The sequence below is a fragment of the Festucalex cinctus genome, chromosome 11 (assembly GCF_051991245.1).
Source record: "Festucalex cinctus isolate MCC-2025b chromosome 11, RoL_Fcin_1.0, whole genome shotgun sequence".
Taxonomy (NCBI): Eukaryota; Metazoa; Chordata; class Actinopteri; order Syngnathiformes; family Syngnathidae; genus Festucalex; species Festucalex cinctus.
Window position 1 is genome coordinate 9,108,215 of NC_135421.1, and position 26,528 is coordinate 9,134,742.

Sequence of the window (26,528 nt, forward strand, 5' to 3'; positions counted from 1 at the left end):
TAAGTTCAGCATGGAATTTAGAATTGTGTTTCCACAGCGTCTTCGAGTTCTCGGTAATTAATTCAAATGAGTTTGATTGAGTCCAGGTGATGTAAAAACAACGCCCCCAAATTTGACCAATCAGCCATGGTCATTGCAGCCCGCCCCCTCAAAGTTCCTGCCTGGCTCAGCAAGACCCTGCTGCCGAGATGGATGCCCCCTGGGAAATTGAATTACCCTGGTAATTGTTGTTGGTGGAAAAACGCCCAAACTGAATTTTACCAAGATAAACTGAAAAGTTCTCCAAAAGTTCCAGCGGTGGAAAAACGCCTATTGTAAAGTCATGAAAAGGGAAGAGCAAATTAAATGCAGATGTGTGTTTTTAGAGCTTACACCTTTAATTAATCATACATATTTTTATAAACGGAATCAAAGGGAACCTACACTTTTGGACACAACCTCTTACTTAGTCCCCCCTTTCTTTAAAACAAAAGTGCTCTGGTGAAATACTTACGGCGAAGTTAGTTTTAAATACACATGTAAATCGGTGTGACACTAAAACTTGAAATCTTTTTTTTAAGATTGCTTGATAAAACTTGCTGTGACTGGAAAAATAATGGTGTGATTCAACTAGTAACACCAACTACAACCCCTAAACTTAATTCCAGCAATACCTTCAAAATGCCTATAGGTGGCAGTATTGTATTGTAGACACCTTCCTGTTCCCTCAAACCTCAAGGGGTATACCATAAACAAGTTAATGTGTTCACTTAACGTGTAAAATGTTACTTAAAAATTTCCTACAAGAGTACAGGTTTTATTAATATGCTAATCAAAAAGTCAGTTCAACACTTTCTTCAAATCTTTTTATTTGAAGTACTTAAAAAGGTACAAATAAAACCATGTGCAGACTATTATGTGCATGTTACAAAACGAACAAAAACAATCTTGACACATTAAAACAAACAAAAACAATCTAAAGTGTTTCTACATAATATACACATTGTAAACATTCTACAAACAGGCATGTGGGAAATAAGGTGTATGTACAAGAATGGAATATGGATGCAATTTGTGTCACAATTCATGTTGGTGGGTTTGCGCTTCTAATGATGTAATTCAGCGTTTTAAAAGCAGAGAATAAAATCATCCAAATGATCACACTTTTGTACAATTTTAGGTTGTGCTCAAAAAGCTTCAACGGGTTGAAAGGTCAGTTCATGGTGTGCTGACGGTAGTGAGGCGACTCTGCATCTCACACATGACCCGCCTCATCAGAAGCGACAGGTGCTCATGGACGTCGAACAGCTGCTGAGGCGAGCGGTCCCTCAGATGGGTCGGAGTCATGGCACAGTTGAGGGCATCCAGTCGGGCCAGGAGATCCTCGGGACCTCCCGGCGGGTCCCCCGGTGCTCCGGACGCACTTGAGTCCGGTGCCACCTTCGGCGGCTCTTCCTCCAGCTTGGCAGGAGCAGGCTCTTCTGTCAACTCTGTGGCTGCAAACATGTTGGGGGGAAAAAAATAAATAAATAGTCATCAATACATGTACTTTCACCTTCGGGGCGGTCAAGCTTTATTCCTTTTACCGGTACTCATTTTTGTTGTATTACCACAATTTGTTTCAAATACCAAAGACTCGGTATTTTTTTTTTTTTTAATTAAAGCCTATTTATTTATTTATTTTTTATGAATAGATGGGCAGAACAATTAGATGCTATTCCACTAGATGGCAAAAGGGCCATTTCACCTGCGTATACACCGGCTGCCAGTCATGTAACAGAATAATATGTTTAACTAAACAGGCTTCCATTTCACACTGACTAAGTACATTTATTAAGAATAATCATTTCAGTATACATACCTTCTGTGATATTTCTGTTGGGTAGATATTTAAGACGTTTGCCTCGGCAGTTACAATTGTATCACCTTTCTTAACCTAATGTAAAGTAGGGCCGGACGATTACAGGAAAAATCATGATTAATAAAACAATTATAGATTTGAAAAATCAATTTCAATTACTAAAACTCTACTACTCATTCCTATGATCATAGCCTTACGTCAACACTATTCTTTTTGTCAAGTATAACATAACCTGTTGATGAACTTCTGGATGAATTCACCTCAAAAATCTCGAATGTTTTGGATGCTGTTGCTCCTATTAAAACTAAGACCATTTCATCCCGAACTAAAACACCTTGGAGGTGTACTACCAACATAATGACTTTGAAATCTAAATGCAGAAAAGCAGAGCGAAAAAGGAGAAAAACTAAACTCCAAGTTCATTTTGACCTTTACAGACAATGTCTTTGTCATTTTAACCAAGAGTTAGTAATAGCCAGACAACAACACTTTTCTGAAATTATTAGTAGGAACCTCAACAATACACGCACTCTATTTGCAGTGGTTGACAAACTCACAAATCCCCCAAATCAAACAGCACCAGAACTCCTCTCAACAGATAAATGCAATGAATTTGCATGCTACTTTAGTGAAAAGGTACAAGCCATCAGGTCAAACATTGTTACAAACCAGCAAAATAAAATGATGCAGCACTTAAAATCACCTAGGAATAATTTAATTACCATGACAGAATTTGACTCAGTGGATCAAAATACTGTAGTAGACTTGGTTCAGCAATTGAAACCTTCCACCAGCTGTCTTGACTCAATACCATCTGGCTTTTTCAAAACCATTGTGAAATCTGTTCAGATTGATTTACAACAAATAATTAATTGCTCACTTCAATCAGGTGAGCTTCCTAAATCTCTGAAAGTAGCCACCGTCAAGCCCATTCTAAAAAAGAGAACAATGGATGTCTCCCTGCGAGCAAATTATAGACCAATAGCAAACCTTCCCTTCGTAACCAAAATAGTTGAAAAAAAGTGTTTTTTAAATCAACTCAGCAAATTCTTGAGCTTAAACTGACTTTTGGATAAATTCCAGTCAGGTTTCCGACATCACAGTACAGAAACAGCTCTGATTAAAGTACTGAACGAAAAAGATTGAGCACTGATGCAGGGAAGGTATCAGTGCTCGTCTTGTTGGACCTCAGTGCAGCATTTGACACGATTAATCATAATATACTGTTAGACAGGCTGGAAACTTGGGTGGGGTTAAATGGAACAGTCCTTAAATGGTTCAGGTCCTATTTGGAGGAAAGGAGTTACTTTGTGACCATTGGAAAATTTGAATCTGATCGAAAGGCCATGACATGTGGGGTCCCTCAAGGGTCAGTCCTTGGACCCCTGTTGTTCAGTCTGTATATGTTACCTTTGGGTCAAATGCTTCAGAACGCCAATGTTGACTATCATAGTTATGCAGATGACAACTGTATTTATCAATGTCCCCAAATGACAGCAGTTCTATTAACGTATTGTGTCATTCTCTAGAGCAAATTAACAACTGGATGAACCAAAATTTCCTTCAGCTGAACGAAAACAAAACGGAGCTCATTGTTTTCGGCAATAAAGAAAAGAGGATTGCTGTTAAAAAACAGCTTGAGTCACTGTCTTTAGAAACTAAAGACCAAGTTCGAAATTTTGGGGTACTAATAGACTCAGACCTGACCTTCAGCAATCATATTAAATTCATCACTAAAACAGCCTTTTACCAGCTGAAAAACATATCCAGACTGAAGGACTGCATGCTTCAAGCAGACCAAGAGAAGCTTATCCATGCTTTTATCTCCAGCAGACTAGATTACTCTAACGGTCTTCTGACTGGACTCTCTCAAAAGAACATGAGACAATTGCAGCTCATTCAGAACGCTGCAGCTCGAGTTCTGACCAAAACAAAAAAGATCAGAACATATTACTCCAGTACTTAAGGATTTACACTGGCTCCCTGTCAGCTGTAGAATCGATTTTAAAGTTCTGCTACTCGTCTATAAATCACTAAATGGTTTGGGTCCTGAATATATCCAAGAAATGCTGATTGAGTACAAACCCAGCAGGGCTCTGAGATCTACAGACTTAGGTCAACTAGTGGAATCCAGAGTTCGAAGCAAACATGGTGAAGCTGCATTTAGCTATTATGCTGCACACAGATGGAATAGGCTGCCAACAGAAGTGAAGTCAGCCCCGAGTGTAAATGCTTTTAAATCCAGGTTAAAAACTTTGCTTTTTTCAGATACCTTTGATTAGGGTCTTTTAAACGGCTTTAATTAAGTGTTTTTTTAAGATTGTTATTGTGTGTTCTTTTTAGTAAAATTTGTAACCTATTTTCATTTATTTTTCTTCCTCTGAATGTTAACCGTTTCTTGATACTTATGTGTTGTCTTTCCTTGTGTAAAGCACATTGAGTTTCCTTGTGTATGAAATGTGCTATACAAATAAACTTGCCTTGCCTGTAAATACTATAAAACTAATGCCTCGTGCATTTTCATTATTCATTTTCAAACTGAAGCATTACATTACCCTCTTCATCATACTTATTTTATCTGATGTTATTTTCACAAGTCTGGGGACCCAGTGGGCTAACCTGGGGCCTCAGGGATTGTATTTTGTGCTGTGTCATGTGGAAATGTGTGTTGGTATACATTTTGTGGCCCACGAAAGCAAATCATGCAGGCCAACTTCCATGATTCTTGCTAAAAATCTATACCAAAATTGGTGTGTAATAAAAAATAATGCTGAGATCTTAAAAAAATAAAATCCCTTTTACAGTAACTTCAACAAGAATTTAACAAACAATTCACGTTGACTTGTGATTTCAAAACTAGTAATCCATCAATTAGTTGTGTAAACAGTATAATATGATAAGATTAAACATTCATTTGGTTTCAACTTCATAAAGGCTCTCTGAGGGAAAAGGGGGGTTGGGGGGTGGGGGGGGGGGGGGGGGGCAGGGGAGTGTGACACCACAGACTTAATGGGCCGCATACACATACCCAACACGTCAGCAGGTTTCTCCTCTTCATCCTGATTCGCCGTTAGGCAGGTGTCCTCCGCCTCTGAAGTCATCCTTTCCGTCTCCACAAAACTCTTCAGCTCATCGACACCTCTGCCTTTCCGCTGGGGAGGCATCGGTCAAGCGTCAACACACACAAGTGACCTCTAGTGGGTGAAAAGAAGGCGGAAAGGGCTCCACATACGTGCTGCTCGTAGGACTTGAGGGCTTTCTTGACATTGGAAATCTTGGGCGAGTGAATGGGGAGCATCTTGATTTCGTTGGGAGTCAGAGCACTGAGGTCGCCCACCGTTTTGATGTTGCGCGCTCGCACGAGCTGCCCTAGACCGCGGGACCTGCCAAGATGACAACGAGGCAACAAAGTTCCAGATGAGACTCAAGACATTCATCGTTTTTGTAATGTGAAATGTCACTCTGTGATTGGTCCGAACCACTGCGGTGGAAATCAACGGGAGCGGTACAAGATGTGTTCTTCGGGGTTTGTGAACTCACAAATGCTGTGAGAATTCATCTTGCGAGTGCAAGGTTAGGAAAAACCATCACCTGGGTGATACTGCCCTCAAATGGATTATCCGTGCACTGCATGTGTCAGATCATATACGTCAGGGTTTTAATGGGAAAAAAAAATGCTAATGCAATAGAGGGCTCAAAATGCCTTTTACAAGGACCGGGATTTGTGTAAAAGACAAAGATAAATACTGTTCGGGAAATGCGCATTTGTGGAAAGCCAACCTTATTTTCTGTTACAAATAGCCAAGCAGATTCATTGAGTCATTGCAATGACATTTTCCCCCAACTCATCTGTACTCACCAAATGCTGGCCGAGATCTGAGGCAGTACCGCTTCGACAGGTGCACTGCACCCGACCAGGGCGGGATATATGCAGTTTTTGGAAACAGGCCGAGGCTCCTGACTCATCTCTGAAATCTTGGGGAAAAATTGCAAAATGTTCACTGTGAAGCTGACTAGGACAACTGTTGGTCTCCCAGATAAAAATGTGCCACTGGTTCTCAATTGGTGTACGTACCAGACATTTCTTGGAGCTCCTGAAATTTGGACTGTGAAGATTCCTGGGACTAATGGCCAGCGCACCCTTTGTTGGTGTTGTTACAAACTAAAACAGGTGGTTGTGGAAAGTCAGAAAAATAAATTCCATACAGAAAACACTTTGAAGAACACTGGGCTAGTTGGCAACATTCGTACTTTGGGCTGGGGCAAGTTGTCGACTTTGGCTCTTCTGGGGGAGCTCGTTCGGAGAGCAGGACTACGGCGATCAATGTTGTCCGCCGTCTCCTGGTGTTGAATGGGATTAGCAAACGACACACGCCTGGACTGCAAAGAAAGACGGCTCAGTTACAGAAAATCAAGTTGATTCCAGTTGATCAAAAGGTCACCAACCTTGATGAGAGGCGAGGGTGTCTCCTCCTCCAGAGGTCTCTTCTGGCATTTTTTGAGGATGCTGGTTGAGGGCGAGGCTGATGGCGACCAGATTCCTTTTGTCTTGTTACCGCTTGGACTCTGGACCAGGTCTGGCATCAACTCATCCTCCAGGTCTTTCAGCTTTGCCGGAGAATCTTGGGAGATGGTGCTCATTGTCGATACAGTGGTACAAATATCACTTTGAGCATCTTCTAGATGATCATCCGTGTTTGACGTCTGGGATCTTTCTTCATCTTGGCATTTCCTTAAAGTTAGCTCATCCTCTTCAACATCCTCACGTAGAGGCATAATGTCTTCTAAGACCTGGTGTGAAGTCTTCTGAACATTGGCTGCTGAATGCTCTGTCGTCTTTGAAAGCTCATCCATGATACTTGAACAATCTTCTTGCTGTTGTCCAAGAACGGAAGTCTGAGTTTCCTCCACTGGAACAACTGTGTCTGCTTCATTGACGGAATCACACTGATTTGTCAGTCCCACTACGATAGGTGTAGTTGCCTCTGGTGAGGACTCTGAGTCCTGCAGCTTCTCTTTCACCTCCTCAAGGTCTTGTGTAGCCGCAGCAAAAGCCTGTGAAGACAAACCCTTCTGACTCTGCTCAGTAACCGTCCCTTCCGATACCAACGTTTCAGATGTGTCACCCTCTTGTGAAGAAGCACATCTTGATTTTGTTCGAGAGATGCGTTGCCAGCTGCACTTCCTCCTTTTCGGTGCTGAGTTGAGAGAGAGCCGGTTCGTCGCAATTTCAGGTTTTTCTAGAACAGGCTCCAGTACTTCAGCATTGGTGACATCCATTTGGCAGTTGTGAGACAACTGCGGGGGTTCAGAAACTGTTGGATCTTGGCGTTGTGTGGAATCCTCTTGTACTTGAGCGGGTTCAAGAATTTCTGGATCAACAGAGTTCTTCTTTTCAACCATAATGTCCACGTTGTCAGACTTACTGGTGATGGGAGTTAGTGATGTCCCTTGTGATTTTTGTCTCTTTGTCGGCAGGGAACGCTTTTCTTGGGCCTCTGAGGATTCAGATTCAAATTTGCTGGCTGTTAATGCTTTGGAAGAGCTTCGTTTTGATTTCTTGCCTTGAGAAGACTCTGTGGGTCCAGCAACATCTAAAGACTGGGGGCTTTCAGGAGTGGGAGTGGTGCTGGACTTTGACTGATTCTCATGTACCTTGCTCCTTCTTGTCCTACCTCCTTCTCTGGCCTCTACTGGACTGCTTTCTTGAGATTGAGAAATATTCTGCATTCTGGACAAGGCCTTTGTTTCAGTCTTATCTTCTGCAGATGCTTTACTGCGTCCTCGCCGGGGCAGAGGCGGACTATCAGTGGATGTCGGCGTAATCTCTTGGGACTCTTGACTAAATTTAGATTCAGGCTCCTCTTTTGTTACCTCCTCCTGATTGCTAAGAATGCAGCCTGGTGTGCTTATTTCTTCTTGGATCATGTCACTAGTTAAAGAGGCATTCATCTGAGAATCTTGTTTTTTGCTCTGTTCCACAAGTTCAATTTCTTGCAACTGGAAATCAGTTTCAGGTGAGAGATAGGCTATTTGAGAACCCGACTTGTCATCTTTTTTTGTGTGCTCAAGTGGCTTATTCAAGACAGTTTGGCTGGATTCTTCAGGTTTGGACAAAACCTGTGTCTGGGAATTACTTCCCTTCAAAATCCGCCTCCGTGTTTTTGAAAATCGGCCATGTTTTAGCTGTCCCTGGCTGCCAGAATCACACCCAGTATCCAATTGTGAGTCTGTCTGACTAGGCACTGGTTGCAGATTAAGACCCTCCTCAGAGTCTGATAACCGTTTGGAAGTTCTGGTACTCCTCCGCTCTGTTAGACTTTCAGTATCATACTGAGTGTCTGATTGCAAGTCAACTTGACAGGATTCTTTCATAAAAATGATCTCTGGATTCACAACATCCTCCTCTTTAGGCTCTAATAAGAATTTGGCAGGCGGGTCATGTCCCTCTGATTCTTGATCTGCCTGAGAGGGTGACTGTAAGTCGATTTGACTGGAAATGTTCTCAGACATATTAAGACCCTTCTCTTTAGACTCCAATAGAGAACTGGAATGTTGGCCACAATTTTGCTGTGACTGGCTTTCAGAATCAGCCTGAGTGTCTGACTGATTGGCATCTAGTTGAATGGACGTTATTTCAGACACTGAGTCAGGTGTAAAATCACCCACTTTGGAGTCCTGTAAACAATTGGTAGGCTGGCTGTCATTTTCCTGTGAGTTGCCTCTGGAATCAGCCCGAGTGTCTGGATACATGTCCGCTTGACTGGACAGTTTCTCAGAGCTCTCTAGACACCTAAAAATTTCCTCTTTAAGCTCCATTATGGATTTGGTAGCTCGACCTTGCTTTCGCCATGGCTGGCTTTCTAAATTAGAGGAAGTTCCTGATTGCAGCAAACTGGACGCTGTCTTGGATACGGGCTTTGGCTTGTTCAGAACATCCTCATTGGACTCCATTAACAATTTGTTGCAGCACGTTTGCTGTGACTGGCTTTTAGCATCAGACTGGGTGTCTGATTTTAGGTCAGTTTGATTGGGCACTTTACGATCTTCCTCCTTGGTCTCTGGCAAAGACTTTTGACGTCGGCCACGCTTTAGCGGTGACTGCCTTTCAGATTCAGAAAGCAGGTCTCTTTCGCGCGATTCTTGCGACCTGGGTCTTCTCCTTTTGTTTTCAGCTACAGTGAGGAAATTCCCTGAACTGTTGTAAAGTTTGACCTTATTGTGTGATGGAACTGGAGACTTGGTTTTCCTTGAGAAACTGTTGTCACGCTGAGACCTCAGTCGTATTCTGCTATTCTCCTCTTCACTGGCTACCTTGCTTCTCGTATTGGGTCTGTTCTGGGGTGTCTTTGAATCAACTGGACTTTCTCGCAGGAGATTTTGTTTAGCTTGCTTACGATGTTTCCGCTCAACCGGAGAACTCAAAATCTCGGACAACTGAGAATCTTCCCCAGTCTCTTGAGAATACCTCTCTAGATCTGAGCTTCCCACATCCTCTGATGTGGAAATCACAAATCACCGTGGTTTTCTCCATGACATTTTCAGTCTGCGTGTCGGGGATGACATCATCAGCTTCCGTTTCATTACTCGTAAGCCTTTCAGTCAGCCTTAGAGGCTCAACCTTCCGCTCACGGTCTATTTTGGGGCTTTGCGGCGACTCTTGGTGGTCCCTCACTGGACACTTTGACAGTGCCTGTGACGAGAGCTGGGAATTTTCATCAGTGGGTTTTTGGGAAGCCTTTGGAGTGGGGGTGTTTGAGTCCTGGCTATCGGAGGTCTTCACGAGGGGATCTGTGAACAAGGATGCATTACTGGGGCTCGCAGGCTTTCCTTCAATATATTTCTCCAGTGTAATGAAGGATTGACGGCGGCTACTACCACCGGACTTCTGGGGTGTTCCAGAAACTAAATCTGAAGAGCTTGACACATTAGGACTGATGTTTTTTTCAGCTTGCGTGTCCATATTTTCTACTCTGCCATTGTCTGTGACCCCTTCTTCTATGGAAACATCAATTGACTCGGGTATAATTTCAGGCTCCTCCTTCGTTGGCTCATTTTCCAAGGCTTTGGGGCTTGAAAAGTCTTGAGTCTCCTTTGGGTGAATGTCAGCAACTTCATTCGTCTCTTGGGGTATCTGTAACTAAACATTCCAATGACAAGATTGTCTAGTTTAAAGGTCCTTTAAATCAATTTGACATTTTAATCAAAGAAAAATGTGTTAAAAAGAAAAAAAAGATACAATACATGTCTTTATTGTTTGAATATGTATTTACCTCAGCTGAAGCTTCTGTGGCACTTTTGTCAGCTTCTTCATTTGGTAATTTGCTCCTATAGAAATATTTTTGGACAAGTATTACTCTTAACACTTTTTGAAACACTTGCTTGTTTCATGTCGAACATTAAATTTATCACTTACAGAGAGTCTCTTGGCTCTGCGAGTACTGCGTGAAAACTGTAGTATCCATAGAGGCATCTAAGTTGTTGTACATTGCAGGTATGTCAACCCTATGAAACAGTATATTGAATTACAAAAAATTACTTAATGAATTGGCATGACACATGAAATAGAATAATGACAACAGTACCTTTTAGTCCTTTTAACCTCCTTCTGGTGTTCTGTTAAAACCCTCTCCTTAGTTTCAGGTGGAATGAATACAAAGTCAACAGATGCCTCCTCGTCCAGTACTTCCCTGTGAGGAACTTGGGGGAGCCAAAATCCAGCTTTTGTCTGCCAGATGGATTGCATTGGTAATAATAAAACGAGGGACAACGAGCTTGACAACTTCAGACTTGATTAAGGACTTGCAGAAACAGGTCTGGAGGTACTTTGGTCCCTCTGTTCAGCCTTTCTAGCAGCAACGAGTCCCTCTTCCCAGTAGGGACAACTGGCACACCACAGAGTTTTGTTTCCAATTGGGAACTCTCGCTCTGAAGAAACAAACCACAGGTATAAGTGTAACAACAGGAGGGAAGGGTAAAAACTGTAAATATTCAGGGACAACTCACGGAATAAGGTCCACTGAGCTCGTCTGCTACACTGACTACCTCAAAGCCAGGAGTATGATGGGAGTCTTTTGCTTCACTTGGCTAAGAACTGGTCTGTAAAGAAACCGTTTAAACACAAATTGCAGTTTACCTGTAACGTATAGTTTTTGATTGACAGATAACAATAGGAGTGTGGTGGTTTTCACCTGAGCTCATCGGGTAGATCAGACAACTGCGTTAGCGAAGGTGGCATTCCAGAAATGGATGACAGCTGTGCGGTGCTGCTTGTTCTTGTGTGGGAATAGCATACAGAGGCAACGGTGAAAGCAGAGCCAGGAGGTCACTGTCACTGGCCAACATGGAGCGACTCTGAATGCAGACGAAGATCTCAGCCAGAAGCTTCTCCATCCTGCGGGGGGGGGGGGGGGGGGGGGGCAAACCGTTAATGCTACCTATCCACGTACAGGTAAGACAATGGAGAACCCACTTTGGCGAGAATCTGCGGTCGTAAATCTGGGTGGCTCGCAGGTTGTTTGCTTGTACAGGCCCAACGAGAGCGGAATGAGGGAGGTACAAAGCTCCTTGACAGCGGTTGGCTAGCACCAGGTTGGTGAAGAGGGAGGACAAGACAGAGAGCCAGCGCAGCGCCTGTGGTTTCTGATGGAACATCCTCCCCTGCCAGGTAAAACATCCAGACACATGGACCAGCAGAGACTGAAGGTGGACAAGTTGCCAAGGGCCTTGCTTCTCTTCCTAGTCAGTTCATTGGAGTGTGAGGAGCTGCAGGAAGAGGAAGTTGAGTTTGGATGTTGGAGAGGAGCCAGTTTTCTTAGTACATGAAAAAAAAGTGCAAACTAAAATTTCTCCAAAGATGATACAAGTACACTTTCCAATGATCTGATCAACTATATCAGATTGGACAATATTTTGCATATTTTGCAATCTGCCCTATAGCTGTAAATCACCGATCTGACCCATGACGTTATTATTCGGACTTGCGAACTGCGACACTGCAGCCATGGTGTTGCCCACATGTACATTTATCTGTACTGCGCTGCCACAAATTCACTTTGACTGCCACTGATAAGAATTTTGCGCTACCTATCAATTCGCGTGTATGCAACCTTTTAGTGGTGCAACGACGGGGGGAGGACAAAGTGCGCATTTACAGTGGACACCATTCAAACACGTCAAGGAAGTTGAAACATACAACGCAACACCGCTTACGCTCAGGCTAACTTCAAAATAAAGTTTGTTTACATTGATGACAATGCAAATAGCCTTAGTAGACATTTTACTTTGAAAGGTTTTCTTGTGTCTTTTTTTTAGTTGCTGATCCGAAAAACAATCGATCCAACCGCGACTTTTTGTGATCCGTTGCACCACTAACCACTTTTCTTTGTGGTATAATACTACACTGCTATTAAAAAATTAGGTTCTAACTTCTGTTCAACTGTCAACAAATAATTCATATTCAAGTCACTTTCTCCCTTTCCTTGCTTGGGGAATGGCAAGATGGTCAAAAATGGGCAAAATACTTTGAAAATGTTTGTTGATATTCAGAACCACAGTACAAGGTTATATACAGGTAATTAACAGCTAATTGAAATTTGTGTCATCTGGTGATTAGTTCTCTGATCAGTTAAATTAACTCACCGATCAAAAATCCTGATCAAGTCTAGCAATAAGTGGACTTACACTTGAGTTCTGCTGGAACTGTGTACGGGTAGGGTGAAAAGTCCACACATTCTACCATGACTTGAAGGATGCAGGCAAACGCTGTCAGCGTGGATGGAACCTCAAACGACAAACATTGGTTGTTAACACGCAAGGTATACACAGAAATACTTAGGCATGGGCTTTAAAAACAATTATTTTAAATCATGGGTATATTTTGTCTGTGTTTTGAGCCTGTCATTGCCAAAAAAAAAAAAAAAAAGTTTTCAATGTTTATGAGTAAGGCCAACACCTGGATAGCTCAGTCAGCTGTGGCTGTTGACGTGACACGACAACCTCGTCAGGTGCTGTATTTCCCCCCCCCCCCCCCCCCCCCCCATTAATGACACACACACACACACGCTTCTGATAACTATCATAACACAATCTTTGGTATAGATGCAGTTTGTGATACCTTTTCAAATGTATACTTATAAGTCAAGTGAGTTTTGCTACGGCTGCCATGACAAAGTCTCCCTTCTATCACTGTCAACAGTTGGCAAACAAGGATCGGACTTGGGCACCGCTGTTCGACATGATGCATGTTCCACCAATGCCCAGAGGAGTATAAAGAACACTGAAGAAGTATGGCATGTTCAGTGAAAACACGCCACAGTTTCTTGGATGTGGGGAGTGGTGGAGGGTGACATCATGCTCCCCACGGACATGTAGTGTTGGGTTACTAGTGTACAACACAATTGGGATGGAAATTGGAGGGGAAAAAAAAAAAAAAAAAAACAAGTTTATTCAAGCGCACGTACCCAAGCTTGACCCAGAGACTGCAGTTACACTTTAGGCCAAAGGTGGCAGACAAATTAAAAAATAAAAACATAAATAAATAAATAAATAATGGTCAAACTTCGCAATGCACCTTTCACGGGGAACAACATACCCAAATCAATCCTTCCCAATGGGGGGAAACACATCAAGCACCATAACTCAACCTTGGCACAGACATCCTGGACCGTAAGACCGACAGACTTGCATTTTTCATTTTTTTTTTTTTTAAACATAAGTTAGGGTTTTTGTTGCACAGTGATTATATGGTCGTGGTTGAGCTTTTCATTGTTATTCAATTAAATTACATCAACACATTTTATTTGCTTTCTTATTTGTATACTTATTTGTGTTAAAAAAAAAAAAAAAAAAGTGGACTACAATGTTCTTACTGTGAGGGCATTTCGATCCAGCGTGGCGGCCATTTTGAAACAGAGCTCCTCACAGCAGATGTTCTCCTCAGCAGTAACTACCAGAGCCGAACAGCGAGCGAACACCTTGTACAGTTTGGACCAAGTAGACAGCATGGACTTCTGGGCCGCCTGTAAACCAGAGTCTAACTTTACGGCATCCTCAACGTAGACTTCGATACATTATCGTTTGCAAATGCAAACCTGCTGCTGAGGCGAGCCACTCAGCAGGTGAGTGACGGGGAACATCAGGGCTGAGTGCATCGCGCTGAAGTTGTGCTCCAAGGCGTCCCCTTGGTTGACTTCATTAGACTGCATCAAGATTTAAAACAAGTTCAGAATTTGAAACCAACACTTATCACTCATAGTAACTTACAAAATGTATTGGAACAAAAATGAAAAATAAAAAAAACTGATAAAGGGGGATCTTGAAGGCCCCCCCCCCAGTGTACCTGTGTGATTGTGTCTGTGAGTGGGGCGACCACGACGCTCCACATCCTCAACAGGTGCTCCTTGCTGTGCATGGAGGCAGCATTGCGGTCTATGGTGCCAAGCACTGCCTCGGCGAACGCTAACGGGGAGGTGGGGCCCGACAGGCTGCAGCTCACCAGTGTCTGGAGGCACTGATAAAACCTGCACACAAAAAGAACAACAAATGTTAAGGGAGTAAGATATACTTCCTACACTCAGCCAATTTGTCTGCACTAGGAGATCCTGATTAAAGGAGAAGTCAAGCGTAAACACTTCTTGACAATAATATGTTACATGTGACCTCTAGTCTAAACATGACATTCTGATTATGTTTGTGGAATGAGGTATGCAGCAAAATCTGACAATGGCATATTGCTAAATTGCAATTTGGTGCTGAAACAAAAGATTAAATGACCATTTAAAAGAAGGACGCTGAACTAACCTGGCATCTTCGATGTAGGCCGTCAGCATGTTGCTGTCAAACAGGAGCAGAATGAGGAAGAGTGCTGGCGTTCCCTAGAAAGAAACAAGGGTCAGTCGTCCCCAAGATGGCATTAGTAAAGAATTGTGCCTTACGCTCACATTCAGCACATCCATCTTGCCCACTTGGTAAGAGGCAGAGCCAAGGACGCGCGGAGAAAGGCCTTTAACGGTGCTCTCAAAGAGAACCTGAAGGAAACGAGGTAAAAGCAGTGAGTACCTGGTTATTTGCTATTAATATCTACACATTATTCCAATTTTTTCCCCGCAGATCTCCTATTTACAGAATCTACGCATAATTAGGGGCACTTTCTGTAATGCAAATTTGACAAGATGGAGTAAATGGAAAAGTAGTAATTGGTTTCAAAGAAGGATGTTGATTCAATACATTGACTGTTGTAGCTTTTTGTGTCAGGGAGGAGCCAAGTTCAACCTAGGATGGTACAATTACCCTGTATGGAGCGCGCAAACACACACATTTGGTCTTCTTGTTTTGTTTTTTTCATTGCTTGCCCAGTGCTTCATCAGCATCACCCCCCACCATCACGACACAAAACAATCTGCACGTCACTCCCTGCTAGTTTTTTTTTTTTTTTTGTAATAGAATTACACGACATACCTCACCAAATGTTCATCTAACTTAGGTTTGCCAACTTTGCTTTGAAAGACCATTTCATAAAGTAAGAAAAGATGACACTCCTACCAGCACTTTGTCTGCAGGAAGAGCTTCTGAGCGGACAAGGGTCTGGAGGGCTTGAAGGGTGAGGGTCAGAACTTCACTACCATGTCGGTCCTTCTTACTTCCTGCACACATAAAACCATCAGCAAACAGAAACTCCTACTACAGAGTCACATAAGTGATGAAGAGCCATCAACATCACTGGGCAAGAAGCCCTCAGTGGTTGTTTCTCATCAAAGAGAAGAGGCCCAAACAACTGAACGCTCAGACTTAAACTGATGACGGTGGCAGTGAGTCGGGAAGGAGGCAAAGGGTATGGGTCTTTCTATCTGCCTCCATAATAGTCTCAAACCCGGACCCATTCAGGAGTGATCTATGTGGCACCACGTGGGAGGGAACTACGGCTTTAAGAACCCTCCTCTTAATGTGGGGGCCACAACAGCATTAATAAATACATCAAACCACAGAGGTGTAGATGGTGTAGAAAGTCAGTAGCAAAATGCTAGGGCCACAAGTGTAACGTTACAATACGGGCTGTTTCTTTTTTTCTTTTCTTTTTTTTTTTTAAATTCCTTTGGAAATGAATGGCTGAATGGAGAGAATAAAAATAAGGATAGGCGATTTGGATGAAACGTGTATCACGTAAAGTGAATTTTTTTTATTCACCCGTTTAAAATAAAATGATGTGCTTGTAATTTTGGTATCAATCCAAAGCCATAGTGTCGACAACATGGAACGTGACGGGGTCTTCTGATTTATTTATTTTAAACCAAACACATTGATCATTTTGTATGGATATCGATCATGTCTCTATCATGATACATACTGATATTGAATTATTGGCCAGTCCTAATGTACACATTACAATTTCCTCTGGCTGTAAATACTAAATACTTTCTACAAAGAACTTACCGGACTCGATGGTCAGCGTGACATAATGTAAAAGATGATCCCATAAAAGCGCCAAGAGGGCATCTGTCAAAATATCGAAAGTCAGACAACATTTAGAATACATGGCAATTTATGAAAAAAAACAAAAAACTGGCAATTTAGCTTGATCCATCCTATAGGATGGCAAATTTAAAACCTGTAAACACCGCTTCAATTTAAAACCTCTTATTCACTAAACGTGACCAGGAAGAGAGAAGGTAATTTGGGTTTTAATACAAGTATGACTTTTTTTTTTTTTTTGCAGTTTCACTGCAAACCAACTTTAAAAGGAACCCCGGCTCACATGACAAGTTTGCTCTATATTATTTATGTGGTTGTTATTAACATAACTACGAGATTCATTTTTCAAAAATAATTTCCAGTTCAATACATTTTCTAGAAACTTTATTTAGACGTACGCCGCTATTGTTATTTACGTCGCAACACATTCTGTGCGTAGGGACATAGAATGGCGTTGGTTCTCTGTCAAGCAATGTGAAACATCTATCAAGAAAACAAGGTAAGACTCCGTTTTGTTCCTAAAAGGGCGATCAAAACTCTCGAATGCGTCTGTTGAATGACGAGAGGACCGCGCAGGGGACCGTGACTCACCCAATCGCACGTTGTTTCTTTTGGAACGCTACAAGGTTTACCTTGCTTTCTTGTTAGACGTTTCACATTGCTCGGCAGAGAATCAACGCCATTCTATGTCGCTACGCACGGAATGCTTTGCGACGTAAATAACAATGGAGGCGTACGTCTAAATAATGTTTCTACAAAATGTATTAAAATGGAAATTATTTTTGAAAAATTAATCTCATAGTTATGTTAGTAACAAGGCAAGGCAAGTGTATTTGTATAGCACATTTCATACACAAGGCAACTCAATGTGCAAGACAACACATAAGCATCAACAAAAAGTAGTTAACATTCAGAGGAAGAAGAGTAAATAAGAGTAGGTTACAAAATTTAACAACCAAATAAATAATATAAAGCAAACTTGTCATGACAGCCGGGGTTCCTTTTGAGGCCTTTAATTACAAACATTTGTGGGGGTCGCCAATTAGTTTTGGTTTTATAACTGAGGAAGGCACAGTGCCAAAAAAAAATGCATTAAATGTAGTCAAGTTTAACCATAATTAGACTACAAATTCTTTGTCCCTACTACATTTGACTGTTTATTGGTGTTTTTGTTTTTCCCCTCACGCAATTTGAATTTACTATACTGTAATTTCAATTTGTATACATTTCTGATAATTCCCATGATCAAGTTTACCAAATTCAAAGAACTGCGTGACATTAGTTGATTATTTAAATATAAATGTCAAAAACAGGTTTACCAACAAACAGTGAAGCACACCTGGAGCATCCTTGCCAATGTTGTTGAAGCCATCTTTGATGCTAGAGATGAGCACAGCAGCGTGCTTGCCAAAGGAGGAAGCAGCATTCAACAGGGGATGCCTCAAAGGCTCTAGAACACAGAAGTAGTAGTTGTACAAAAGTAGAAGAAGCAGCTTTATTTTGTATTGTACACAATGATATTTTATAGCAGAGTGTAGGAGCTGCTACTACTACATTCATCATTTCCAGTACTAAAGGTAGAGTGCCCACCGAGAGCAAGAACCAGCTTGCGCTTGGTCGCCGTAGCAACCACCTCAGGCCCCAAGAAGTAGTGGAGCAGCATTTCCAGGCCTAGCAACTTGACGGAGGAGGAGAGTTGCATGGAGGAGTTCAGGCTCAGTCGTGACGTGTTGGGTGTCAGGCTGTTGAAGCCCGATGGGCCTGTTAGGGGAAAAAAAACTGCCATGTTCAAAACCATAAAACAACTTAACATTAATATTACAAATAAAGCGCAGATGCAACAATAAGGTCATGGAGGAGTGAAAGAAGAACTCGGTGGCAACATATGATGTACCGGTAAAATCAAGAGTGTTTTAAAAGCAGTGCTGGAAAATAATGGTGGCCACATTTTGGACATTTGCACTTACGGCAGCCGGAAGTTCAAAGAAACAGCTGTTTTTGTCACCGGCAACAAAGTACCTGATCGACAAATGCTGATCACGTACTTCTACATGGACGTTCGTAACTCGAGGTTTCATTGTGTATGTTCCCCCCTCAATCTAAAAGTTCCTGCTGACATTAAAGCCTGGTTCGGAACATACCACATTTTGATGTGTTGGGTGTTGCAATGCCATTTTGACCTCTGGCAGAGGTGGCTGAGGCCAAAGTGGCTTCAGGTCCAATGGTGCACTGGAGCAACGGGAGCGACACCTGAGGAGACAGAAACCAGTAAACTTCTCAAGCAGCATTGAGTGAAATGCAAAATGGAGACTTGAGGGGAGGGGGGGAAGAAAAAAAAAAAAAAAAAAAAAAAAAGTTTATCTACCAGATCAAAGTGGGGCGACAAATTCGGCCCGAGTTGGACTACTAGGTACCACCACACCTCCACTTTGGTAAGCATCAGTGCCTCCGTGCGGATACTGATCGACATGAGGGGCTGCATGAGAAGCTTCATACGCTTTGCACTGCAAAGAATGTCTGAGAGAAACAACACTGCAGTTAGAGGAGCTCAATAGGAACGAGCAAGAAAAAAAATAAAAAATGTTGGAAACTCGCACCTGGATTAAGAGCGAAGTTGTCAATCAAACTCTTCCAGGCGATAAAGGCGATTTTCTTGATGGTGGGTGAGGTGCTGCGAAAGCCGAGCTCCTCCAGATTGAGCAACGAATTGATAAAGGGACCTCCTCGGTGGAGCAGCTGAGGAGCAAACGAGGTGCATTCTACTTAGTATCCTTGTAGTTGGCTGTCTATTATTTCACTGTGTTTTACTTATTTCTAAATTTTTGCCGCAGTATCATTTCAGTAAGCACATCTGCCTCCCAGTTCTGAGGACTCCGGTTCAAGTCCAGGCTCCGGCCTTCCTGAGTGGAGTTTGCATGTTCTCCCCGTGCCCGCGTGGGTCTTCTCCGGGTACTCCGGTCTCCCCCCACATTCCAAAGACATGCATGGCAGGTTCATTGGGCGCTCCGAATTGTCCCTAGGTGTGCTTGTGAGTGTGGATGGTTGTTCGTCTCTGTGTGCCCTGCGATTGGCTGGCAACCAGTCCAGGGTGTCCCCCGCCTACTGCCCAGAGCCAGCTGAGATAGGCGCCAGCACCCCCCGCGACCCTTGTGAGGAATAAGCAGTCAAGAAAATGGATGGATGGATTATTTCAGTAATAAGTATCAAGGTACTATATGAAAGTAAAGTATCAAAGTAAAAAATTTAGTATTTTAAGATTAAGACTCATATGAATCATTAACTCATTTGCTTCCAATAATGTGTAAATATGTTTTTTTTTATGGTTTAAGTGTACCAAAGACGTATTTATACGTTTGTTTGTTTTTATGCTAGAGCATACAGAAGGCTTTGATGCAGCCTCTCAACTCCAAAGAACGGTTGCCGAAATGGTAGTTATTACACAAACGGCCAGCAGGTGGCAGCAGAGCAAAGGAGATCAACCAGGGCCATCTAGAAAAAAAAGCTAAATTACTTAGATTTGTGAAAACTGATGACTTAGCTCTCTTCTAATGCTAATTGCTACAAAACGGAAACGGATAGAAACATACTTTTTCCTGATGAAAGAAGAGACTTTAATCTTTCTTTTGATAGGTTCCATGCTTTTATAGCAATTGAACACAATATTCTGTGGGCCTTGCAAAATCTGTCAAAAATCCAGTAAAACAGTCGGGAGCGAACGGGATTGCTTCTGTGAAAATGGCTGGAAGTGAATGAGTTAAAAAAATAAATAAATAAATAAATAATAAATAAATAAAACAAAAAGGTACCTTCCCTAGAAGTTTGACAAATAATGGCCAGAGCTTGAGGACATTCATTTCATTTTTGGACATGAAAAGTTTCTGTAGCTCTGGAATCAGTTTCTGTTAAGACAAAAAAAAAAATAAAATCTCTAAGAATCATGAAGATCAACTTTAAGCGTCAGAGGACGGTCACCCACCGTGGACATCAAGGGCTCGACGATGGCAGCCACTTCCATCTGTTTTTGCAGCAGCAAAGGCAGGCCCATCTCCATGGCAGCCGCCGCCCGCAGGCGCACCTTGGAGGCCGAGTGCACCACCAGGGGGATGACGAGCTTGGCCCAGGACACGGCCCATTCGCCCATCTGAACTGGAACCTGCTCCAGCAGCCTACCAGCACGAGGAAACTGTGACCAAAACTAGGCATGCACGATAAGGCGAGAAAAGGCAGTTTCGAGAAAGTGCAAAACAAAAACAGACGACGACTACTCATTAATAGCCCACAATTTTGATCGTCAAAGTAGTCATGTCTACCCGACTAATCTTGGCAGGCCTAAACTGCACCGCACTGTTAGTTTCTGCCCAGTACAGAAATGCTAGACACCCCTGATTCTAATCAGATCGGATGAAGATGAAGAACACTAAAGTTACCTGATGACTACATTCAAAGCCTCATGTTCCATGACGACCGACTGCACTTCGCCTTTGCTCCAAACGCTCGCCAGCGTGCTCAATATGGACGGCACCTGAGCAGGTCAATAACAAAAATGAGTACAGTGCCTGGTCACAAAGAACAGCCATTGTTGGTGTCCATGCTAACCTTTTTTCCCACCATATCGGCAGGGAAGCTCTGTTTGGAGATGACCCATAAGGCTCTGGTGCAGGTGTTCTTCTCCGTTGACTTGGCCACCACAGAGCAAAGTGCAGACAGGATTTCTGTGGTAAAGGTTTCTGAACACAAGTACCGGAGAACCAGTGGTGCAGTGATTTTTTTAAGTTGAATTATTTCTGACCACAGTCTCGAAGCTTTCAAAACAACAACCCATGTTTTTTTTTTTTTTTACATATCAAAAACATCACAGGCAAAACAAGTTAGCATTCAGTGATTTCCACAACAAAATATGGATAATCCGTAACATTTGCCAGCTTTGCAATGTATTACTTAAGATCAAATATACACTGAATCTACCAAATAAAAGAATAGACTCCCTTCTTTCACCAGGAAAAAAACAAAAATAAACTTGAATTCTGCTTCCCCCCCCCACATTCTTTAGCAATCAGCAGCTGGACATTTTAAGAAATTCAGCCGCTTCTCACGAAATCCAGAGAAAAATAGTATCAAGCAGAACATATTTTGATGCTAATAATTTTGCTTTTGTGACACCTCTAACATCTGAACAGTGGTTTCGTTCTATAAACCACTCTTCCAATGACACTGAGATGTCGTGCAAACCAAAAACAGAAAAGGATTTGTAGTAACGATTCACTCAAGCCTGACTATTTTCAGCTCCCTATTTGATTAGATTTTTTTTTTGTTACAAAATGAATCATTTGGCAACCAAATGTTTTTATTTTAACATCTACATTTTGTCCATATTACAAACATTAACTTTAAATATTAAAAAAAAAAAAAAAAGTAGAAAATGATATAATAGCTTTGACTGTTTAACTCTTTCTTGTTATCAGTGTTTTGTGATTAAGGTTAATCTGCCCTCGCAACACGTTCTCAGCTTTGTGCAGCAAGACAGATAGTATGAAGAACGAAGGTCCAGAAACTTTGTTGAGGATTCGTGTTGATTGTTTGAGTATTTTTCTTTACAAGGTGGTTTGTCCTTAAACCTTTTAATCTTCTAAAGTGTATTGAAATACTTGCGTATGTCTTTGTGGATTCTGATTTTAAATTATGCAAAGGGGGGCTAACTTGATACATTTTGCTTCTTTCTGACCCTTCTCAAACTTGCATCTTATCATATTGTGCTTTTTTTCTTTCCTTTGCAATGTTTCTATTGCTGTGCTTGTTTGAGACGAATCAAATAAAATCAAAAGTTAAAAGGTGTATTCAGACCAGAAACGTGCTTAAGTCCATATGTTTGGTCCAGACCAAAAGCGGACTATTTTTTTTTCTCGGTTTGGTGCGGTTCATATTCACACTGTGCTTTTTGCATCGATGTCAATGTATTACTTGGAAGGTTTTTATTTTGAAGTTGGCCTTTGGAGCGCATTCCGTGGATGTATGACCCGGAGCATGGCGCTTCATGCATACAGATCATGGCTCAAACATGAGCCGTTGTACCACTCATTAAAACATTGACTCGCACCGTGCAGCTGGATTAATTTTTCACCAGGACAGGCTGTACAGTTGGCCACATTTGCTGGTGAATTGGTCGCAGTGTCAAGCCCTGGTCACTCATTTTGAATTTGATGCCTGCATCATAGATTAATACATTATCCAAACACGGGATTTAAGACTTTTGAGAGAAAGATTTAATAATTATTAAAAAAAAAAATTTTTAAAAATTAAAAGGGGGGGGGGGGGTGGTTTGGGTTAGAACACACACTTATGCCGATGTCAGACTACATGAAAACAGCCCGATTTCAGCCCGACCGACGTGTCGCGGACAAACGGGGCATGTCGTAAAGGATTTGGGGTTGTCTTGACGTAGCGTCGCCCGTGTAATGTGACACGTTCAACGTGTCCGGGACGGTTCACGACCATCACGACGAAAGTAGAATTTTTGCTCGTCTTGACGCATAATGTGACATACCTACGTCGTCGTCCGTTTGGTTCCACAGCATTGACCAATAGCGAGAGGGAGCGAAACGTCAATCACACACTGAACAGCACTGTATAGCTCTTTTTATTTATGTATACATTTGTTTATTTATTCGTTTATGTATTTATTTATTTATCTCCTGGATATTTCATGGGATGGGGCCAGACAGGTGCATCTCGAGGGGGAAAAAAAACAAAAAAAACAAAAAAAAAAAACGCCCCGCTGCAGCACTGCGCCTGCATGGAGCGAGCACGCATCCGTGCGACCAGTCAGGCAACGGCGACGTGAATAGAGGATCAAAATATATTGTGACTGTTGTTCTAATAATTTCAGAGATTTGGGCATATGAGGAGGGATGGGCACATATTTAGTGAGGAACGATCACATTTTCATATTCGCGGGCCAGGCCTGGTCGCCTTGTCACCCGCTCTCACTTGAAAGTTTTTTTTCCCCCCCTCGGAGTGAGTAGCGACTATCCAATGCACCGTACTAAAACAAGTCAAATATGAATAAATGAAGCAGTAAAAAATACTCAAACAATATAATATTTCAGTGTTTGATAAAATAATAAAACAAGATGTCATCCCGCAAATTAATGAACAAAATCGGCTATATTGCCCCGTCGCATATAGGCCTAAATAAATTAAAATACAGTGTTGGCTACTAAATCATATTTTAAACACTATTGCGGAGCAGGGAACGCAAGCAATGCGCTCACATCACACTTGTCCCATCCGTGCTCCATTCACGCAAACACTCCCTGTCCTTGCCTCTTTTTTTTTTTTTGGTCCCACCTCCCCGACAAACAGTGGCCGACGCGTCTCTCTTGGCAAGACAACATGCGATGATCGGCAGGTGTCTTGTCGCGTTCAGACGTGTAGTGTGACTACACGCCCCGTCACGGAGCGAATTTGTCGTATAATGTGACAGCGCAACTGTCGTGTAAGACAAAAAAATCGCGTAGTCTGACATTGGCAATACACAGACACGCATACCGGACACTCCAGAGATGACATGCGAATGGTAGACGCAAAAGCCCAAAGCTTGCAGGGCGGCTTGGCTCAGCTCAGCATGAGGACTGCTTACATGACTCTGTAGAAAACACCAAGTGGCAGTGTTTCACTAACAAGTGTAGCTGTTGAAGGAGACTGTTCCGCCTCCAAAATAAAGACTCACCAAGATGGCATTACCCAAGCGGGAAAAGTGCTTTGCGACTGCAGGAAGAAACTGCCGGCCTTCATCTCCACTGAGCCGACTGCAAAATAATGAATATATGTATGTTAAAAAAAAAAAAAACAACAAAAAGGAAACAATTTTGATGAACGAGAACTGGGCGAGGCCTACTTGGCGATGGTGAGGTAGGCATCGGTCTGTTCGGGGCATCCAGCGGCACCGTCCTCCAGACACTCCAGCAAGGGCACGATGCTGAAGCTGCTTGGAGGCTCCGCTGACGCCATCATTGTTGCTTACTGCTGAACGGCCTTTAGAAGTAGTAGTGATAGTTAAGCGCAGGGGTTCCGAAACATTTTTGTAATGCCATGCCTCGATTCAAATGATTTTCGATTCAAAATTATTTGATTGACAAAAGATTTCTGCTTCAATTTACAGCTATGCACAACATTGTCATCTACTCTAGTCTGCTTTGCAAGACATGACAAATAGAGACATTAAAGTGTCTTTTTTTGTTTAAACATTTATTAATTTTGTATTACAAGTGCCCTTTTCCACAAAAACAGCATGTGGGCTACAACTGCCTCTTCTTCTTCATTTCTAATTTAAATGAAATCGATTTTTGGATATTAATATCGATTCGATTAATAAATGAGAATCTCGATTCTTTTATGAATCGATTTTTTGGCACACCCCTACTATTTGGCCCTTAATCACGCGAGTCCTACAAGTAACAATTCTGAATCTTTTCTTTTTTTTTTTCGACAAGATGGCGTGCGCCGGTGTGTCTGGCGACTCTCGTCTTGGCTGCTTGTTGACGGCGCTGTGAGCTACAGCAGCCGTCTTTGTCTTTCTTTTTGTCGTGTGGCGTTCCGTCTTTTGTGTGGACCCGATTTGGACTGGACTGTTCTCGGCGGTTTGGCCGTGATATTCCTCGAGGGACGGTGTCTGTGCCCGGCGGCTGAGCCCATTCAGCGGCATGCCTGCACTAGCACGGTTTCTGTTGGGGGAGTATCGGCCCCATCCGACTTCCCCACCGGGCACCTGCACCGCTTGTGTTTTTTGCGCCACGAGACAGGCAGCATTATTCACATCCCCTTTCTGCACGGAGGAGAAGTTGGCGCTGCTGGACAGTCTGCGCTGGTGAGCTGGATGGATGGAGTTTTTGGACTGAACTGTTCTTGTTATGGCCGTGATATTCCTCGAGGGACAGTGTCGGTGTCTGGCGGTTGAGCTCATTCAGCCGCATGCCTGCACCGGCACAATTTCTGATGGGGGAGAGTCGGGGCCATCCGATTGCCCTACCGGGCACCTGCAGATGTGTTTTTTGCGCCAGGAAACAGGCAGCATTTTTCTCAGCCCTTCTGCTCGGAGGAAAAATCGGCACCTTTGGACAGTCTTCGCTGGTGAGCTAGGATTGTATTGGTGTTAATGTTTTATGTTATGTTTGAGGGGGGGTTGTGTTCTGCAAAGCGCTTTGTGACAGTTCAGTTGAGTTGCACCGAGAATGTGTGGTGTGTACTTCCTTGTGATGTAACGGTTATAAGGTGTTGACCCCAAAAGTGCGGGGTCACGGGATACAATCCTGCTCCGTACATTACACCCCCACTTGACAACATGCTCTGAGGGTGGCTAGGTTTAGGTTAGGTTTAGACTGGTAATACTAATTAACACTCTGAGGGTTATTGTTAGGGTTGGGTGTCTGCTCAATGGATTTAACTCATGGACAAAATGTCCACAACTCTAATCAACAACATGCCACCACATTAAAAACAAACAAACCTCTAAAACTTAAAACTTAAAAATGATTTTAAGGGGCACACAAAATCAGAAATAAATTACATACTTCAGAGTTCAATGTGGAGATCCCTTCGAGGTATCCAGTCCTGTAAAAGAATATAAATAAAAAAATGAGCTTGAAATAAAATCAAATGTATTAATATTGGATATTTTCCTCATAGTGAGAAATTTGGATTTCAAGATTTGAAGGCAACTGGCGCACTTAACAGACGTTAGCGTAAAGTTATTTAGCTAGCACAAGTTAGCACAGCTAGCAAGTACACAACAAACATGCGCCTGCTTAACCAACTAAAAATTCCTGATAGTTTACGAATATAGTGTTTTATACAAGACAAATGCACACCAAATTAGTAAAAAAAAAAATACAAAAAATCACAACACATTATACAGCACAACACTGGAACATACGCCACACATGCAGCACCGAACCTTCGCTCACATCGGGCTCCAGATGCGACGTAAGCCGCAGAAATGACGCACCGCGAAAAGGAACACAGAAAGCGGCCGACCGCTTCAAGGTCTCGGCGTCTAAAATTCCTCAAGTGTCGACTTGCTCGGCTAAACAACAATCGGCCTTCACTCGTCCTCGTCCTGTTTGTTGCCCCGCGAAATAGCTGGCGCCAAAGCACCTCGCATACGTCAAAATTACCTTTGACCCCACTTACGTCATATCCCGCCCACCCCCTTTTTACCTTTTAA

General features: G+C 42.5%; 1 protein-coding gene across 1 annotated transcript; it reads right to left on the reverse strand.

Moving 5' to 3' along the window:
• Positions 1-823: 823 nt before the first annotated feature.
• On the reverse strand, positions 824-26,468 carry rif1 (replication timing regulatory factor 1). The gene is given in 44 exon segments (XM_077536268.1): positions 824-1,475; positions 4,869-4,992; positions 5,073-5,223; positions 5,700-5,815; positions 5,916-6,002; positions 6,092-6,220; positions 6,287-9,352; positions 9,354-9,974; positions 10,114-10,165; positions 10,253-10,345; positions 10,426-10,568; positions 10,643-10,768; positions 10,847-10,899; positions 10,902-10,939; positions 11,032-11,055; positions 11,057-11,139; positions 11,141-11,234; positions 11,309-11,415; positions 11,417-11,461; positions 11,463-11,510; positions 11,512-11,585; positions 11,588-11,605; positions 12,524-12,623; positions 13,711-13,860; positions 13,933-14,040; positions 14,181-14,361; positions 14,642-14,715; positions 14,782-14,868; positions 15,383-15,483; positions 16,271-16,333; positions 17,649-17,759; positions 17,900-18,070; positions 18,451-18,559; positions 18,675-18,826; positions 18,907-19,045; positions 20,116-20,208; positions 20,286-20,475; positions 20,737-20,831; positions 20,906-21,036; positions 23,855-23,951; positions 24,036-24,114; positions 24,204-24,340; positions 25,876-25,915; positions 26,259-26,468. Coding segments are annotated over 42 exon segments (7,917 nt in total). The 5' UTR covers positions 24,320-24,340; positions 25,876-25,915; positions 26,259-26,468; the 3' UTR covers positions 824-1,197.
• Between the last annotated feature and the right edge of the window lie 60 nt (positions 26,469-26,528).